This window comes from Mastigoproctus giganteus, chromosome 7 (genome assembly GCF_048544385.1).
Source record: "Mastigoproctus giganteus isolate SK-2022 chromosome 7, ASM4854438v1, whole genome shotgun sequence".
NCBI lineage: Eukaryota > Metazoa > Arthropoda > Arachnida > Uropygi > Thelyphonidae > Mastigoproctus > Mastigoproctus giganteus.
The window spans coordinates 65879015-65898247 of record NC_143581.1 but is presented as its reverse complement, the minus strand read 5'-3'; the positions used below and the strand labels follow the sequence as shown (position 1 = coordinate 65898247).

At 39.9% G+C, this 19233-nt stretch overlaps 1 protein-coding gene across 3 annotated transcripts in view; it reads right to left on the bottom strand.

Annotated features, from left to right (window-relative positions):
* The window catches only part of LOC150082968 (putative phosphorylase b kinase regulatory subunit beta), a 735196-nt gene that overhangs the window by 83781 nt on the left and 632182 nt on the right, over positions 1-19233 (bottom strand). For all 3 annotated transcript variants that reach the window (XM_090377701.1, XM_090377699.1, XM_090377700.1), the window contains exon 28: positions 14683-14790. In XM_090377701.1, the coding sequence (XP_090233827.1) occupies positions 14683-14790 (108 nt within the window). The remainder of the gene's footprint in view (positions 1-14682; positions 14791-19233) is intronic.

Sequence of the window (19233 nt, the reverse complement as noted above, 5' to 3'; positions counted from 1 at the left end):
CTTTCAGTGTTTTCTTCACACAAGTAGAACTAGTAAGATGCCATGTCTGTGTACTGTGTAATCATAAAAATTGAATATGTTGTTTTTATATTATAGTGTTCAAAACAGAATTTACATTTTCAGAAATTCATTTAGTGCTACAATGAATAAGCAGATACATAGAAAGTGTATCAATCATCCAGATAATTTTTGTTATGTTTGTTATATTTTTCCTTTGAGTCTTTGGGTTTACCCCAAAGACTCAAAGGAAAAATATCTATGAAATTAGATATTTGTATTATTTTTATTTTGAATGTAAAATTGGTGATCAAGACAAAACTTGGGTGCCTCACAAGTGTTGTATTACCTGTATGACAGCCGCCAGGTGGGAAGGAGCAACAGTGCGTAGCACACACTTCTTGATTAGACCGGGGTTCGAGCCCGTCACCACCAAATACGGAGGGTGCAGAAAGGTCAGGGAATGACCACCGCATATCCCTGAGCAATATGGCCTTAGTTGCTAATGCTCCTAAAAACCAAATAACAACAACAATAACCTGTATGACAAACCTTAGGAAGTGGTTACATGGAAAACTCAAAGCGTTACCTTCTGCAGCCCTATGATTTGTCAAGAACCATCTAACCACATTAATGATTGTTACTTCTATATGACAAAGATATTTGGTAGGTCTGAATAAAGTAAATGCACTATAATATATCCAAATATACCTTCTGCAATTTGGCCCATTCCACACAGTGACGATTTTCCAGTACCAGAGCCCCCCCAAAAACTTGAGATAACAATAGTGGGGAAGATAACAGTAATCAAGTTCAAGTTGAGGATTCCTCAGAAGTTTCCACTTCACAAGATATTGACTATAAGCCAGTAAGTACAGGTAGCGAGATACATTTAATCAAACAAGATGAGTTGAATGATTTGGTTTGAGACAAATTTGCAGAAAGAACAAGCTGAACTGTTAGGTTCTAGGCTACAGCAGTGGAATATACTCGCAGCAGGAACAAAGATTTCAGTGTTTCAAAAAAGACATGAAAAGTTTATCTTTTGTTTAAAAGTTTATATATTGAAATATTTTGCTATGGAAGACAGTACAGTAGACTCTCAATTCTCCGGGATAAATGGTAAAAATAAAGTCCTAGATAATCGATTTCCTAGTTAATCAAAAAATATCTAAAATGTTCAGCAATAGATAAAAAATGAAAGAAACTTACTACGCTGTAAAACTTTTGAATAATTTAAAGTTTTTGTTCAATTTCTAAACAAAAAAAATATTAACTATAAAAAAAATTGACACTCCTGACATAAATAATAAAACAATTTGTCTTTTTGCTGTGCAATGAAACAAAACATCCATGTGATGCACTGAAATGAACTAAACATTCATTCTCTTTCTACTGTTTTTTTGAGCGGTGGGCGTGAAGAAAGCAGGGATTGTGGGATAATCGGCACATTCATTTCCCAATCATGATTTATAATGCTGTTTTTGTTGCTTATTTACAACTTAACATTAGCATTAGTTGAGGCATATGATGCAAGAAAGCAAGCTTATACAGCATCAGCCAAAAAAAAAAAAAAACCTTCCCATTTCACCCCAAATGTTTGTCTAGTTCAGCCTTAAATTTATTTAAGCTATCAACTTCCACAACAACAACAGATAGAAGTCTGTTCCAGCAATCAGATACCCATTGGCTAAAGGCAAACTTCTGCACATCTATTCTACAACTGTCTTTCCTCAATTTGAATCTATGCCCCCTCAGGTTCTTAATCGGAGCAAGCGGAAGTATCCCATCATAATTGAGCCTGCTCAAACCATTCAAGACCTTATACACCTCGATCAGATCACCTCGCAGGTGCCTAGTCTCCAGATGCTGCACCCCTTTGTTCCTCTCACCAACCTTGTTGCCCTTCTCTGTACTCGTTCTAGTAACTCTACATCCTTTCTAAAATGAGGCCTCCAGACCTGTATACAGTACATAAGGTGTGGCCTGACCACTGCCTTATACAAAGGGATAATCACCCCCTTGTCTCTGCTAGCAAAATTCCTATATATCATTGACAAAACTCCATGACCTGCTCTGGCAGTCTGTCTGCACTGCTCAGAGAACTTCATATCTGACTGCACAATTACCCACAGGTCTTTTTCATTCTCCACCTCCCTGAATATAGTACCACACAGTTGGTACGTTTCTCTTGGGTTACTGCTACCCATATGGAGTATTTGCATTTGTCAATGTTAATTTTCAGGTTGCCACTTCTCAGCCCATCTGCCTAAATTTTCTAGATCCAGTTGCAGTAGCATATAACATTACTCCGCTAATAACATTAGTCCACATAGAGCCCACATCCATTTACTGCCACTCTCTGCCATCTCCCACTCAACTGTCCCTTTATCCATTGCAGCAACTTACCCTTACTGCCATACCGCTCCAGTTTGTACAGCAGTCTTCCATGTGGAACAGTATCAAAAGCTTTCCTGAAATCCAAGTATATGATATCAAAATTATTTTTTGCATCCAGTTCCTTTGTGACCACATCGTAGTATCCAATAAAATTGGTCAGACAAGACTTCCTCTTAACAAACCCATGCTTTGTCTGAACTATAACTGCAGTCTTGTTAGATAATCCTGCATCGCTTCCTTAATGGATGACTCCATTATTTTCCCTGGAGCAGAAGTTAGACTAACATATCTGTAATTGCCCGTGTCATCCTCTGATCCCCCCTCTGTGAACTGGTGACACATTTGCACATCACTAGTTTATGGGGACCTCCCCTGAGTCAAAGGAAGCTTCCGTAATTATGGCTAAGGGGTTTGATTACTTCCTTTGCTGCCCCCTTTAATATAACTTGACTTCCTCTTAACTGGATAGATCCCATCCACCCCAGGTGCCTTTTTTATGTTCAACTTCAACAAATTCTCCCCCACTTTGCTCTCCGTTATTACAAAATCACTTATCTCCCTGTGAGAGTTTGATAAACGTCTGGCATTCCCCTGCTTGAATAACTCCTCGTGTGTGAATGTAGATGCAAAATACTCATTCAGTTTATCAGCTACCTGAGCATGATTATCAATAGTCAATCCATCTATGTTAAGTGGACCAATCTGATTCATCCCCTTCTTTCAAGAGTTTGCATAAGTAAAGAACTCTTTGCTGTTTTTCATTACGTTCTTTGCCAAAGATTTTGCATAATCTGTCTTCGCCTGCCTAACCTCCTTTGTGATTTGATTACAGACTAGCTTATATCTGCCAGAAGCTTCTGTGTCACCTGATAATTTATAGGCATTCCATATATTCTTCTTTTCGGCCACAAGCCTCATTAATTCATCCGACATCCATTTAGGACTGAACCTTGAACAGTATTTCTTAGTTGGTAGGAAAACCCTAGTAGCCTCCAAGATTAAGTCTCTGAAGGCTTCCCATAGTCACTTTCTTATGGCCTGATCCAGGTCTTCTCTTCATATCACCGGTTTCATGCTTTAATTTCAGCACCCGGGATACTGTTGACTTCACCGTTGGTAACATCATCAGTTGATCCCACTGTATAGGGGATCGACTTATAAAACATCTGTTTATACCTATTCTATTTTTTACTTGAATTTTGTGATTTCTGGTGGATATATATATATTTTTTTACTTCAGTGTCTTGGAGTGTCCCAGTTAATCAGATCCCGGTAAATCGAGAGTCAGCTGTAAGTGTTTTTGCAAAGACAATTATTGGACTTCTGAAACAACTAGTTGTCGTGCATAAGTCAGATGAATGGCATTTATTCATAGATGCCTCAAAATTAAGTTTAAAAGCAGTTTTGCTTCATAATGGCAAAGGATTTCCATCAGTTCCTAGGCGCCTCTGTAGCCAGGTGGGCAGGAGCAGCAGTGCGTAGTACATGCTTCTGGATTAGTCCGGGGTTCGAGCCCATCACCGCCAAATACGGAGGATGCGGAAAGGTCAGGAAATGACCACCGCATATCCCGGAGCAATATGGCCTTAGTTGCTAATGCTCTTAAAAACCAAATAACAAACAAACAAACCATCAGTTCCTGTGTTTCATTCAGTTGGACTTAAAGAAAGTCATGAAAGCATGTCTAAGGTTCTACATCCTATAAAATACAAGGGTTATAGTTGGAACATATGCAGTGATCTTAAGGTTATTATTGGTTTGCAGGAGGTTTCACAAAATATTTTTGTTTTTTTGTGTTTGCGGGACAGCCATGCGACAGAAGAACATTATGTTGTGCAATGTTGGGACAAGCAGGATGAGTTCATACCAGGACAATGTAATGTAAAATATATTCCTTTAGTGCAATCAAATAAGGTTCTTCTTCTTCTAACCCCTGCACATTAAACTTGGATTGATGAAAAATTTTGTGAAGCGACCAGATAAAGAAGGTAACGGATTTGCATACTTCAGAAATACATGATTTTTTGGGTAATAGGAAAGAAGAAAATTATGAAATGTTGGTGTTTAATTTACTCGAGCGCTACAAAAAAATTGGTTGTTGAACATCGTTGAAAATTCGTTTTCTCCATTCCCATCTCGAATTTTCCCCCGAAAATCTGAGAGATGTGAGTGATGAACAAGGGGAGTAGTTTCATCAAAATATTTCTACAATGGCAAAGCAGTACCAAGGTTGCTGGGATCCTGTAGTGATGTGAGATTACTGCTGGTTTCTTGTGAGGTAGGGTAAGCAGGAATGCAAGAGAAAATTCCTTAGTAGCAAACATTTTTAAGGACAATTACAGGTATGCTGATTATACAGGTACCCTTCGATTTACGCTGGGGTTAGGTTCATGGGGGACAGGCAAATGGAACTCTTTATATAATGGAGTTAATGGGAAATGATAGGGTTAGGTTCCAGACACCAAATATTTTACCTACCCTTTTAAATACTGAAGTATTTAAAGTTCAGAAATAAACTTTTTTAATTAGAAGAGTGTTTTATTTTTAATCTACATAAATACGGTTACATATAATAAATAAAAAATAAATTACACAACATTCTGACAGCGGCATAATGGTTTATTTTTGAAGGTCCTGGTTGAGTAGGTTGCCTTGTTTCAAGAAAGAAGCATGTTGACTGCCCAGATCTCATCCCCTGAAGTAACGTTCACGCTCCCAAAAGCTCCAAGCTGGTTTTTCCCTGGCCTGTACATAACACACCTCCTCACAGGCCATGAGTCGATACAAGAAAAATTAACGTCTCTGGGCATCACAGATGATCCACACTGCCAACGTGGCACTGACGAATCTTGGCACTATACAATGTATGACTGTTATGATTATAAAGACTTGAGATTTATTCTGATCACAAAGATTACTAATTTGCCAAAGGACCGAGAACATATACTAATTCATACTCATTACGATTATAAATACTTCACTTTTGCACAGGATGTCTTCAACAGATGAAGAACATTAAGGAGCCTAAACCACCAAGACTAATAACAACTTGAGACAGATTCTGGGCACCCCTCTCCAGTAGCATCAACCGCCAACCTCATCGAAGCTCAATTGAACTGAAATTCGCTTCCTTCATCCAAGTTCCATCGGGCTGATATCTGCAACTGAATCTGCAGACAAGATCAACCGGGACCTGATCCCATTCAAGACTCCAAACTCAGAAACTAGAGAAGCCAGCAGCTTTTCTGTCACAAGCCATATTGGCAATCAAACTGAGCACTCTAGCCTGGTTTTCTTTTGCTCACCTCCCCGGCCAGGGGGAGGAGATTGGTTCCTGTCTCCCCCCTGCCACCCCATTCTTCCGCCAGGTGAGGCATGGGCCTGCCTCACTGACTTTCTGGGGTCATCTTTTCTACTGTCCCCATACCTCTGTCCTTTCCCCCCAGCCTTCAGCCTCCCCCCCTACTCTGTCTAACTCACAGTGTATACCCCACACAAGTTATCAATTAATAACATCCAAATTTAAACCATGCTTACATAAACCTCTCTTGGTCTTTCATATTCTAGCATTAACCCCCTTTTTTATTTATTTTTTTTCCACATAGGCCCTTGCCACTGAAATCTTTGGAAACTAGGTGGCAGGGCCCGTCAGAGCACCAAAAATCTACTGGGTACCTGAAAGACCTCCCCGGGGCCAAGTGCAGTAATGGTGGGTTCCAGTGGGGACCCAACGGCTAAATGTTCAGAAGAACAACGGAACACAACACTACACATCTGTCCACTCCACACACACACACTTTTTAAATCTCTGGCCTTCACAGAGTTCTGTGCTACACAAACAGAGTACACAATGTGAAGATGGGGGGGAACCCCTGGTGCTGTCAGATAACTAAAATAATTGCATTTGCCCAGATTTCTTCCTCCTTTCTTTAAGAATTTCAAAATAACTGGTCAGGGTTGATATGACACCCGTTTTAACTGTGGCATTTCTCTCCCAGTCGTGATCAATATCACAGAGCTCATTAACGAGGGACTCTACACTTGCAAGAATCAGTTGTAGCTCACTGGTCTTCATAATTTTTAGAGGAGGGTCTTCTTCTTTCTCTTCCTCTTGCTGTTGGCTTAAATTCTGCAGCTTCAAGGTGTTCATTTGAAAGAGGGGCTCGCATCTGGTGAGTATGGGCTTTAACACCCAGGGTACTGAGCTGGATATCATCATTCTTCTCTTTCTTGGTGATTCCCTTCTATTTTTGACACTCTCTCTCTCTCTCTCAGGGTAACTCGGGAATTTTTTTTGGCTGGTGCAGCATAAGCCTCAGGCTTCCTTGCACCATGTAGCTAATAATAATAATAATAATAATAATACCAATTGACCAAAGAAAGTGTACCATACTACAAGTACGAACCCCAGGCAGTACTAGAGACCCGAACCCACAAACTGTACTGGGATCACGCCATAATAATGGATAAGACCATCCCGCACAACAGACCGGACATAACCCTTGTGAACAAGATGGAAAAAGCTACCTACCTGATTGACATAGCGGTGCCGAACACTAGCAATGTCCAGAAAACTCATGAGGAAAAAATTAAGAAGTACACGAACCTGAGACACGAGATCAAGGAGATGTGGCATATGCAAGAAGTATCAACCATCCCAACCATCGTGTCAACAACCGGTATGGAACCAAAGACTCTACATAGCAGCCTAGCAGCAATAGGTCTCCCAGAGAACACCTATAAGGAACTCCAGAAAGTCACAATCCTGAACACCTGTAGAGATTTTCTGGACTGACAGTAACACCAGACATTACAACCACCCTGTGTACTTGGTAGCAGTACCCGTCAAAGAGTGGAACCCCTGATTCAGGGAGAAATAATATAAGAGCAACAACAATAATAATAATAATAATAATAAAAGAGTCTGTGCATGACTTTTCAAGAGCTCAGTGACATCTTCAACTGTACCTTCTTCTAACTCTGCCTATTGTGCTAGCCTGCTCGTGTTTTCTACATTCTGTTGTGGCTGGAATTCTCTGAAGGCATGCATGAAATCTGCGAGAAGTTTACGCCACACTCCATTTAGACAACTGACAATCACTTCTTGTCAGGCTGTGTTAATGTGACTGACGGCCATTAAGACATTGAAATGACTGTCAATATTCTCTGATGGTGATGTTGGACTCATCTAAACCTTTTACCATTTATGCAAATTTTTGCCGTAGGTAATAAGCTTTAAAGGTGGCTATTACCCCCTAGTCCATCGGGTTTTTTTTTTTTTTTTTTTTTGTTAGCTGTTGGCACATCGGCTTCTGTGGATCATAATGCACCTCCCAAAGTTTTTTTTTGCACTACTCTGATCCAAGCCTGAGGCGGGATTCGAACCCGTGACCTTTGGGTTGCCAGGCAGGGCACTTTACCCACCCGGCTAGCCCGGTCGGCTCCATCGGTTGCAAAACTGATGTTGTACTATTTGTGATTGGCTCAGATTGTCCTTCATTACATGTACAGATCACATGAACAGCGCATGATACATAATACAGTACAATGTCGATAAATTTTGTTTGACGATTTAAACTTTCAATTTATAAAAAAAATTCGAAAATAAATATTCATGGCCTTGTGGTTATTGACCGGCTCTACTGCAAATCAGTGCAAAACTAGGGCTACCTGTATATTATTGAAATATAACTATTTCAATAATATACAGGTAGCCCTAGATTTATTATATTTGATTTATTATATATTTTTTTGAAGTTAAATGAGTTATAAAGAATGTATAATTTTTTTTTACACTTGTATTACAAACTTGAATTATACATATATATATCCCTTTATTTTATGTCTCTATCACGTCTACATCTTTTGCTGTAGACGTGATAGAGACATTTTATGGTGATTTTCGGAATCAGCGCGTTTATTTCCTCTAGAATCACATATTTTCATTGCTGAGGTATGAAAAAATATTTTTTGTTGACTAGTGTTATCAACAGTGATTCACACATTAAGAATCTGCAGCTAAAAGAACTACTAGGCAGTAATCAGAGTGTACAGATGTGGGATTTACTCGAAGATGTAATTAGGGCAAAGGGAGGGCTTTTAATTTCATAAAGATGACTATGGAAGTCTAAGCCAATTTTTAAATTCTGTTCAGTGGACCAACTGATGAAGTTACCAACAACAAATTCTAAGTGAGAAGCATTCAGGGATGTAAATGTAGAAGCTAGTAGGCTTTTCATACCAATTAAGACATACTCTTCAAGGTTAGGCTGGAATTGATGTTGGATGAACTGACGAGACTTGTGGCAGAGAAGAATAATGTGTGGAATGCATATAAACTAACCTCCTTTGTGTCCTGCAATCAAGTGAATTATGGTTAGGCAAGTTAAGGCAGATTACAAGACATTTCTGGTAAAGAATGCAAAACATTCAGCAAAGGCTTCTTTATGTATGCAAACACTATAAGAAAGGGGATGAATCACATTGGTCCAATAGATATGAACAGTTTAACTGTTGATGAATCTTCTCAGGTTGCTGACAAACTAAATAGGTTACTGAATTTTGCATCTACATCCACACATGAGAAATTTTTTAGGGAAGGGGATGCCAGAAGTATATCAAAGTCTAACAGGAAGCTGATTGATTTTGTGAAAATTGACAAGAAAATGGAAGAGAAATTGTTACAGTTAAATGTTAAAAAAGGCAGCTAGGATGGATGGGATCTATCCAATTATGTTAAGGGAGGCAGCAAACCTTTAGCACAAATTATGATAGCATCCTTGGATTCAGGAGAGATCCTTATGGACTCAAAATGTGCAAATGTATCACCAATTCACAGAGGAGAATCAAAGGGCGACATCAGTAATTACAAGCCTGTTAGCTTCACTTCTGTTCCAGAGAAAATAATGGAGTCACTGGTTAAAGATGTAATGAAGGACCATATAGACATGAATGCACTTATACTGTAGTCACAACATGAATTTGTTAAGGTGCAGCGTTGTCTGACTAATCTGATTGGATATTATGACACAGTGACAAAGGAACTGGATGCAAAAATAATTTTGACATTATATACTTAGAGTTTAGAAAAGCTCTTGACACTGTTGCACATAAAAGTCTGCTGTACGTATTACGGAAGTGTGGCATTAAGGAAAACTTACTGCTAGGGATAAAGGAATGGTTGAGTGGGAAAAGACAAAGAATCATTAGCAATTGGCATTGCTCTTTGAGGACAAATGTTATTAGTGGAGTCCCCTAGGGTTTAGTGCAGGGCCAATTGTTGTTTTCAGTGTTTATTAACAATACTGATGAAGGCACATCAGGTCTAATATCTGTCTGCAGTGATAAGAAGGCTAGCAGGGTGGTTAATGACAATAATCAGGGTATGCCACTGCAACAAGATAAATTAGGCAGCTGGGCTGAAAAGAGGCAGCCGAAATTTTAGCATTGATAAATGCAAAGTACTTCATATGGGTACCAGTAGCCCTAGATTAACACCAACCATGTGGTACTACACTCAGTTCAGTGGCTTGCATGGTCAGTTAGTGGAGAATGAAAAAGATTTGGGGGCAACTGTGCAGTGTAAAGACACTGCCAGTAGAGCCCATGGTATATTGTCAATAATATAAGGAATTTTACCAGTAGAGGCAAGGAGTTGATGATCCCTTTGTAGAAGACCATGGCTAAGCTAGATCTTGAGTACTGTAGACAGTACAGGTCTGGAGGCTTCATTTTAGGAAGGATGTAGATCTGCTGAAACGGGTGCAGAGAAGAGCAACAAAGCCTTACCAAGAAAGGCTTAGGTTCTATAAATTGCAGCATGTGGCAACGATCCCTGCAAGAATATCTAATCGAGGTATTTAAGGCTTTGAGTGGATGGAGTCAGCTCAGTGCCAATAGGATTCTTTGCCTTGTTTGGACTATGCACATGAGGGAGCATAAATTCAAATTGAAGAAGGATGGTTGTAAAATAGATGTGTGGAAATTTTTCTTCAGCCAGCAGGTAGTTGAATGTTGGAAAAAATTTCCATCTGGTGTTGTGGAAATACAATTTGAATAAATTTCAGGAAAAACTAGACAAACCGTTGGAGAGGATGGCCAGGTGATATGGGAAGTGCTGGTTTTTTTTTTGGTTGATGCTGTATAAGCTTGCTTTCTCGTATAATTTTCAGATGATATGAAAGTTGGCAGGGTTGTTAATGACAGTAATGTTAGTATGCCACTGCAATGGGATCTAGAAAAGTTGGGCAGATGGGATGAGAGGTGGCAATTGAAGATTAACATTGATAAATGCAAAGTACTGTATATGGATAGCAGTAACCACAGAGCAACGTACCAACTGTGCGGTACTACACTCAGATTAGCGGAGAAGGAAAAAGACCTGGGGGCAGTTGTGTAGTTAGATATGAAGTTTTCTGTGCAGTGAAGACAGGTTGCCAGAGCAGCTTATGGAGTCTTGTCGATGATATACAGGAATTTTGCTAGCACGGAGAAGGAGGTGATTATCCCTTTGTATAAGCCAATGGTCACAACTTGAGTACTGCACACAGATCTGGAGGCCTAATTTTAGGAAGGATGTAGGATGAGAACAGAGAAGGGCAACGAGATTGGTGAGGGGAACAAAAAGGTGCTCTTATCAAGAAAGGATTAGGCACTTGTGAGTGATCTGATTGAGGTGTGTAAGGCTTTGGATGGTTTGTGCAAGCTTAATGCTGATGAGATGCTTACTTGTGCTCAGATTACGCAATTGAAGCAGTTGCAGAAATCTGCCTTTGGCCAGCAGGTGTATGATTGCTGGAACAAACTGCCATCTGTCGTTGTGGAAGGTGATAGCTTTAATAAATTCAAGGAAGAATTGTACAAACTTTTGGAGGGAATAGTTAGGTGAAATGGGAAGTTTTTTTTTTGGCTGATGCTGTATAGGCTTGCTTTCTTGCGCCATATGTTTCTACTAATGGTAATACTAAGGCTTTGCCAAAGTGGATATGGGCACTGCATGTTTCAGGAGATGTACAAATGAAGAGGAATCTCCTATAGTTGCACAAGAAGCCTTTGATACTGTTGCACATGGAAGACTGCCGAACAAATTGGAGCAGTGTGACATTGGAGACAAATTGCTGCTATGGATAAAGGGATGGTTGAGTGGGAGAAGACAGAGAGTGGTAATCAATGGACACTGCTCTTCGTGGACTAATGTTATTATTGGAGTCCCTCAGGGTTCAGTATTGGGTCCATTGTTGGTTTCTGAATGTATTAATGATACTGATGATGGTATATCAGGCTTAATGTCCAAGTTTGCAGATGATACGAAGGTATCATCTGCAAGGGTTGTTAATGACACTAATGACAGTACAATACTGCAACAGGATCTAGAAAAGTTGAGCAGATGGGCTGAGAGGTGGCAAATGAAGTTTAACATTTACAAATGTAAAGTACTACATATGGGAAGCAGTAATCCTAAAGTAAAGTATCAACTCTGTGGTACCACACTGACAGTTGTAGAGAATGAAAAGGACCTGGGGGTAATTGTGCAGGCAGATATGAAGTTTTCTGAGCAGTGCAGACAGTCTGCAAGAGTAGCTCATGGTGTCTTGTCAATGATATACAGGAATTTTTCTAGTAGGGATAAGGAGGTGATTATCCCCTTGTATAAGGCAGTCGTCAGACCACATCTTGAGTACTGTATACAGGTCTGGAGGCCTCATTAGCATTAGCATTAGTAGAGGCATTTGATGCAAGAAAGCAAGCTTATGCAGCATCAGCCAAAAAAAAAAAAAAAAACCACTTCCACTTCACCCTTCTGTTTGTTCAAAATACCTGTCCAGCTGAGCCTTAAACTTATTTAGGCTATCAACCTCCACCACAAGGGATGGAAGTCTGTTCCACCAACCAACCACCCGCTGGCTAAAGGCAAATTTCCGCACGTCTATCCTACATCTGTCTTTCCTCAATTTGAATTTATGCCCTCTCAGGTGATTTTTCTGAGCTAGAGGAAGAATCCCATCAGCATTGAGCATGCTTAAACCATTCAAGGCTTTATACACCTCTATCAGATCACCTCGCTGGTGCCTAGTCTCCAGACACTGTAATTTGCAAAACTTAAGCCTTTCTTCGTAAGAGCACCCCTTTGTTCCATTCACTAATCTTGTTGCCCTTCTCTGTATTCGTTTCAGCAGCTCTACATCCTCCTTAAAATGAGGCCTCCAGACCTGTATACAGTACTCTAGGTGTGGCCTGACCATCGCCTTATACAATGGAATAATCACCTCCTTATCCCTGCTGGAAAAATTCCTGTATATCATTGATAATACTCCATGAGCTACTCTTGCAGCCCGTCTGCACTGCTCAGAGAACTTCATATCTGCCTGCACAACCACCCCCAAGTCCCTTTCATTCTCTACCACTGTCAGTGTAGTACCACAGAGTTGATACGTTGCTCTGGGGTTGCTGTTTCCCATGTGTAGTACTTTACATTTGTCAATGTTAAACTTCATTTTAAGAAGGATGTAGAGCTGTTGGAATGAGTACAGAGAAGGGCAACAAGATTAGTGAATGGAACAAAGAGTTGCTCTTACGAAGAAAGACTTAAGTTTTGCAAATTGCAGTGTCTGGAGACTAGGCACCGGTGAGGTGATCTGATTGAGGTGTATAAAGCTTTGAATGGTTTGTGCATGCTCAATGCTGATGGGATTCTTCCTCTGGCTCAGAATAATCGCCTGAGAGGGCATAAATTCAAATTGAGGAAAGACGGTTGTAGGATAGATGTGCGGAAGTTTGCCTTTAGCCAGCGGGGGGTTGATTGCTGGAACAAACTTCCATCTGTTGTTGTAGAAGTTGATAGCTTAAAGAGATTTGAGGCAGAACTTGACAAACATTTGGAGCTAGTGGATGGGTGAAATAAGGGTTATTTTTTTTTTGGCTGATGCTATATAAGCTTGCTTCTTGCATCATGTGCCTTTGCTAATGCTAAGAAGTTTTATTGAAGGGCACTCATCAAGGAGTAGAACTTACATATGTTCTTTTCAAGTGCAGCATAACTGCAAAAGTGAATTAACCACTGTTATTTCTCATTCAAAAATTCTCTTTTAAAATATGCTGCTCTGCTACAGAGGCATTGTATTGTGAAAATTATTTCAAACTATGAAACCACTTTCCCTGTCTATGGTTAGGCCTTGATATATATGTAAATAGTATGCACACGTATAGATAGATACATACATACATATATGCGAGCTTGTGTTATAGTTAAAGTAAACTTCAGTGGCCTCCGTAGCCGAGTGGGCAGGAGCGAGAGTGCAGTAGCACACGCTCCTTGAGTAGACCGGGGTTCAAGCCCCTGACTGCTGAATACGGTCGATCTGCCAACCCGCACTGGACCAGCGTGGCAGATTATGGTCCATTTCCCTCAGCATGAATTGTTGAGGAGGCTTCCATCCTGCAGTGGGTTGATAATGGCTGCACTTTACTTTTTTTTTTCAGTTGCCACTTCTCAGCCCATTTTCCCAACTTATCTAGATCCAGTTGGAGTAGTATACTGTGTTTACTGTCATTATCAACCCTGCCAAACTTTGTATCATCTGCAAACTTGGACATTAAACCGGATACACCTTCATCAATAGGCCCAACACCGAACCCCGGAGAACTCCACTAATAACATTTGTCCACGAAGAGACGTGTCCATTGATTACCACTCTCTGTCATCTCCTACTCAACCATCCCTTTATCCATTGTAGCAACTTACCCTTAATGCCATACGTCGCCAATTTGTACAGCAATCTTCCATGTGCAACAGTATCAAAAGCTTTCCTGAAATCCAAGTATATGATATCAAAATTATTTTTGGCATTCAGTTCCTTTGTGACCACATTATAGTATCCAACCTCTCTTTAAAAAACCCATGCTGTGTCTTAACTGTTACTGCAGTTTTGTCTAGATGATCCTGCAATGCTTCTTTAACTAGTGAATAAGGTTTAAACTGGATAAAACTCCTTTAAAAACAGGTGTAAACAGGAAAAAACTGTTTTCACTGCAGTTTAACTGAAGGAATTTTTTTAAACTTTTGCAATTATATTCCCAAGACAACAAATATCCTAAACCTAAAAATAAGCGATATAGACTCCAGTGTGTTTTAATTGAAGCACCCTGTATACATTATTATTAGCTATATGGTGCATTACATATAATTGAAAATAGGCACAAAAAAAAAAAAAAAAAAAAAAGAAGAAGAAGAAGAAGAAAAAAAAAAAAAAAAAATAGAGAATTTTCATAGTTAATTTAATCACGTACCTCAACCAAAATCTGTCGATATTCTGGATGAGATACTCTGCTTAGGAGTAATTCAATTTGAAGAGAAAAATTGAGTTCATAAACAGTCATATCTGAGAGAGTTGGTTGCTAAAATGAAAAAAATATATATTTATGAAATCAAATATACAATAATCAGTGGATTGTCATATTTAAATTTCAGTCAAAATAATTATACAAATACAAGGAAATAATCTTGAATAATCAGTAAAAAAAAAAAAATAGCCTTAACTCACCTCTCTGAAGAGGAATTAGAAATATGTATCTTCATCATTCCTGATATTGTGTATTTATATTTTATTATCATATTTTCATTCATGCTAATAAATTAAAATTTATCATATCAGAAAGAATTCGGTTATTGGATAATTCAGCTGGAGAGTGAATGATTTTACGTCTTATTGACTTCTCCTAAAATTGTAAATGTTTAACTGTTTTCACTGTATTTCGACTGAAAGAATTTTTTAAACTTTTGCAATTATATTCCCAAGGTTCTACATACTACAGCATCATTCTTAATGTACTAACAGTGATGGTTCAAGTGAGAAACTATATGATGTCATTCGGGGTAGCTGTAGTTTCAGTATTCTGCAGCTGCCAAAAACTCAGTGGGTCATTTTTTGTTGAAATGAAACAAAAGAAAACAAATTGTAAACAGTGATAATTTTCTATGGATAAGGTTTTCTTATAAAAAAGATACCACTTTTTATTTAAAAATTAATTTGTCAATGTTGCTGTAGAGTGTACATTATACCCAAGGAAGTAGAAAGGAGGGGTTGAATCACGTTGAGCCACTCAATGCCGATGGTGTAACTGTTGATGATCCTGCTCAGGCTGCTGACAAACTGAATAGGCACGTGGCAGAATTTTTCTCAAAGTGGTCTGTGCTTGTTAACAGGATAGACTGCTTCTACAGGGATAGGATACACTTAAATAGAAAGGGTTCAAGGATATTTACCGATGCTATTGAGGCAGTGTTAGGTAGGTCGGAAAACTGTTAGCTTGGGGGGGGAGGGATTCATAGACTAATAGATTAACAGTAGCCACAGGAAGAGGTGAAAGTGATTCTTGCACTGTTTCTATTGGAAAGCAAGGTGCTAGGGATTTCGGGATCAGCTGGGAGTCATCATGGAACAAGTGAATACATGTGCTGTGTTAGGGTAACTAAGAGTAAGAACAAGTGCATGTATACTTGAAAGTACACCAATGCTAGGAGTATAGTAAATAAATTTGATGAATTTGAAGTGCTGGTCAAGACATCGAAGGCAAGTAATGTTGGGTTATTAGAGATGTGGTGCGAACAGAGATAAGGAACAGAGATTTGGAATTTGGGGAGTACAATATTTACAGAAAGAATAGACAGGATAGGAAAGGAGGAGGTGTTATGCTCTTAATTAAGAAACACATAAAATCTAAGGCAGTGTATACAATTGACATGGTGGAGAGTGCAATGTTGAGTCAGTTTGGTGTAAAATAAGCACTGTGAAAGCAAAAACGAGAGTAGATGTGTGTGTTATAGGCCTAATGACTGTGATATTACCCAAGGAGCTCACATCCAGTGAGTATGGGCTTTGCAAACTCAGGGTCCTGAGTTGGATATCATTCTTCTCTTTCTCGCTTTCTTGGTGATTCCCTTCTACTTCTGACTCTCTCTCTCAGGGTAACGTGGGAATTTTTGTTTTATTTGGCCTCAGGCTTCCTTGCACAACAACAACAACAATAATAAGGGGGGGCACGATGGCCCAGTGATTAAGACACTGGACTACCAGCCCGATGGACCCGGGTTCGAATCCAGCATTGGTGGAAGTGAACGTGGCTCTATTACGCTGGGAGACCGATATAATAATAATATTAAATGATAAAAAAAAAAAAAAACATCGCGAAAGTTACCCCATTGGACTTACCATCCCCAAGGATGGAGTGACAGCTTAGGCAGATAGTGGCACCATCTGGCGTCACTCGCAAGAACTAACTAAATAAATAAACCACTGGACATAAGCTGAAGCTAAACAAGTCCACCTACATAGATGGATGATGTCGCAGATAAATATTATTCAAACTGCATCGTTGGTGGCGCAGGATAAAGTCACTCACGTTCAGGCCTTAGGCAGAGGGGTCGGTTCGAAAAGTTGGAGACAGTCTTCCGAGCAAGACAGTGGAGCTGTCCCCAGTAAGGCTACCACAAGAGAAGGGCAAGACCATCCAGCCCAACCAATTGGAAGTGTTTCCTGTACAACTGCACCAGTAACCACCCACGAAGGAAGAAAACACCAACGAATGAAGAGGAGCATTGAAATGAATACATACATCATACTATGAAATAACCAGGCTGATATGACAATGTATAGATCAGGACTACATACCAAGTGGCTAGAACGATACTCGGATATTCAGGTCACTGAACAGCGATTAGCAGACCAGAGAAGGACCATCGTCACGAAGAACCTAATAGCTCATCCTATCTTGGAAAAAATCAAGCAGGATGTCAGCAATCTGCTACAAAGCACAAAGAATATGGTCAATATGGAACAAGAGGAGGAACAGCATACCATGGAACCAGAGGAGGAAGAGCAAGAAAAAATACAACCCAGAGTAGCTGAAGTGGAAAGAGACAGTCATGCTATCCAGGATAGAAGATGAGTGGAAGAAGGCCCTAATCGAATTCGAAGGAATGGACCCAACAAGAACCCATGTGATACCTAAGCAGAGGCCAAATAAAATCCTGTGGAGAGTAACAGACCACCTCAATCGACAAATAATGCCATATTACCTTGACAACAATGGTGCAACGCTGGAGGCTATCCACACAGCCGTATACTGTGCTGCCATAGCAGCCACTAGGATTAATGGAAAAGAAAAAAAGAGAGACCAACAGCAGAAGAACCGAAAACAGAAGGAACCACCAGCTTGGGAAAGAAGACTTCAGCAGACCCAGTACCAACAGGGTAATAGAAGTAAGAAATTGATTGGAAAGGTGAAGAGAATCCTCAAGAGAGACAGTGCCCACAGCAAAACATGAGACCAGAAATCAGAGAATAGGAGAATACTTGGACACACTGAAGCAAAACCTCCTCGCAGTCAGCAAGACACTACACCGATACAAAGAGAGCTCCCAGAGGAAAATAAACAACCGAATCTTTGATGAGGAACAAAGAGCCTTCTATAGGAAACTGGGTGAAGATGAGAAAGCAGGAAACAGACCACCTGAGAAGAAGACGATCGAAGAGATCTGTGAAAATATCTGGAACAGTGGAGTAAGACATAACAGCAAAGCACCCTCGATAGAAGTAGAACGGAAGAAAATGAAAGACATACAAGAGATGAGAGAGAGGGAGATTCGAGAAGGAGAAGTAAAACAGTCAATCAGGAACACCCACAATGGCTTGTTTGTTTGTTTGTTTGATTGAGTTTTATTGGCGCATCAGCAACTATGGCTATAATGCGCCAAACCATTGTCATAAAAAGTAAATACTTTCAGTGACCTACTGAATTAGGTCACTACGTCAGATTATAAAAACAAGTATAAACTGTAACAGATCAAGTAACAATAGTAAATCTTAAAATAATAAGATTTTTTAAATATGAATAAAAAGGTTTACTAATTTTAGGAAATTAAAAATAGCAGACACATGGTCATTGTCAGATAAAATCTGACTGAGTGTATACGGCTCAGTCAGATGGTTAAAAGTGGTAAAACGAGCATTTCTAAAACTGGTACAGTCAACTAAAATGTGTCTGATTGTTAAGATTGTGCCACAGGACTCCCACAATGGCGAACCCCGGCATTTCACAACTACCGGTACAAGAAGCTCACCTGCACGCACACACACAAGCACCTAGCAGAGCAATTCACTTGAATGATAAGGCACCCGGAGACAATCCCGAAGTTTCTCACTGAAAGATACCAGAAAACCGGTGAAATACAGGCCAATCACATGCCTCCCAACAATGTACAAGTTTCCTGACCAGCTGCATAACTAAGAAGATATCAGACCACTTAGCGAGTCAGAACGTAATGGCCAGCAGAAAGGATGCAAGCGGAGGAGCAAAGGATGTAAGGAGCAATTAACCATAGATGCCGCAGTTATGGAGCAAGCCTTCAAGAAGCACCGCAATCTCTACACGGCCTTCAAGAAGCACCGCAACCTATACACGGCCTACATCGATTACCACAAGGCCGACTCCATACCTCATAGCTGGCTAATAGAGACCTTGAAGATCTACAAGGTCAATCTGATAGTGACAAACTTCCTAGGAGCAACAATGGCGAAACGGAGTACCACCATTAAGGTTGAGAACATCACAACCAGGCCAATCCCCATTAGAAGAGGAATCTTTCAGGGAGATGCTCTCTAAGCCCACTGTGGTTCTGTCTATCACTCAACCCGCTATCCACCATGCTCAACGGCAACAAGTATGGATATAACCTCAAAGAAGGAAGAAAGAACCTGTGCACCCTCAGCCACCGGATGTACATGGATGACATCAAGTTCTATGCAGCAACCGAGAAGCAACTCCAGCAACTACTCCGGA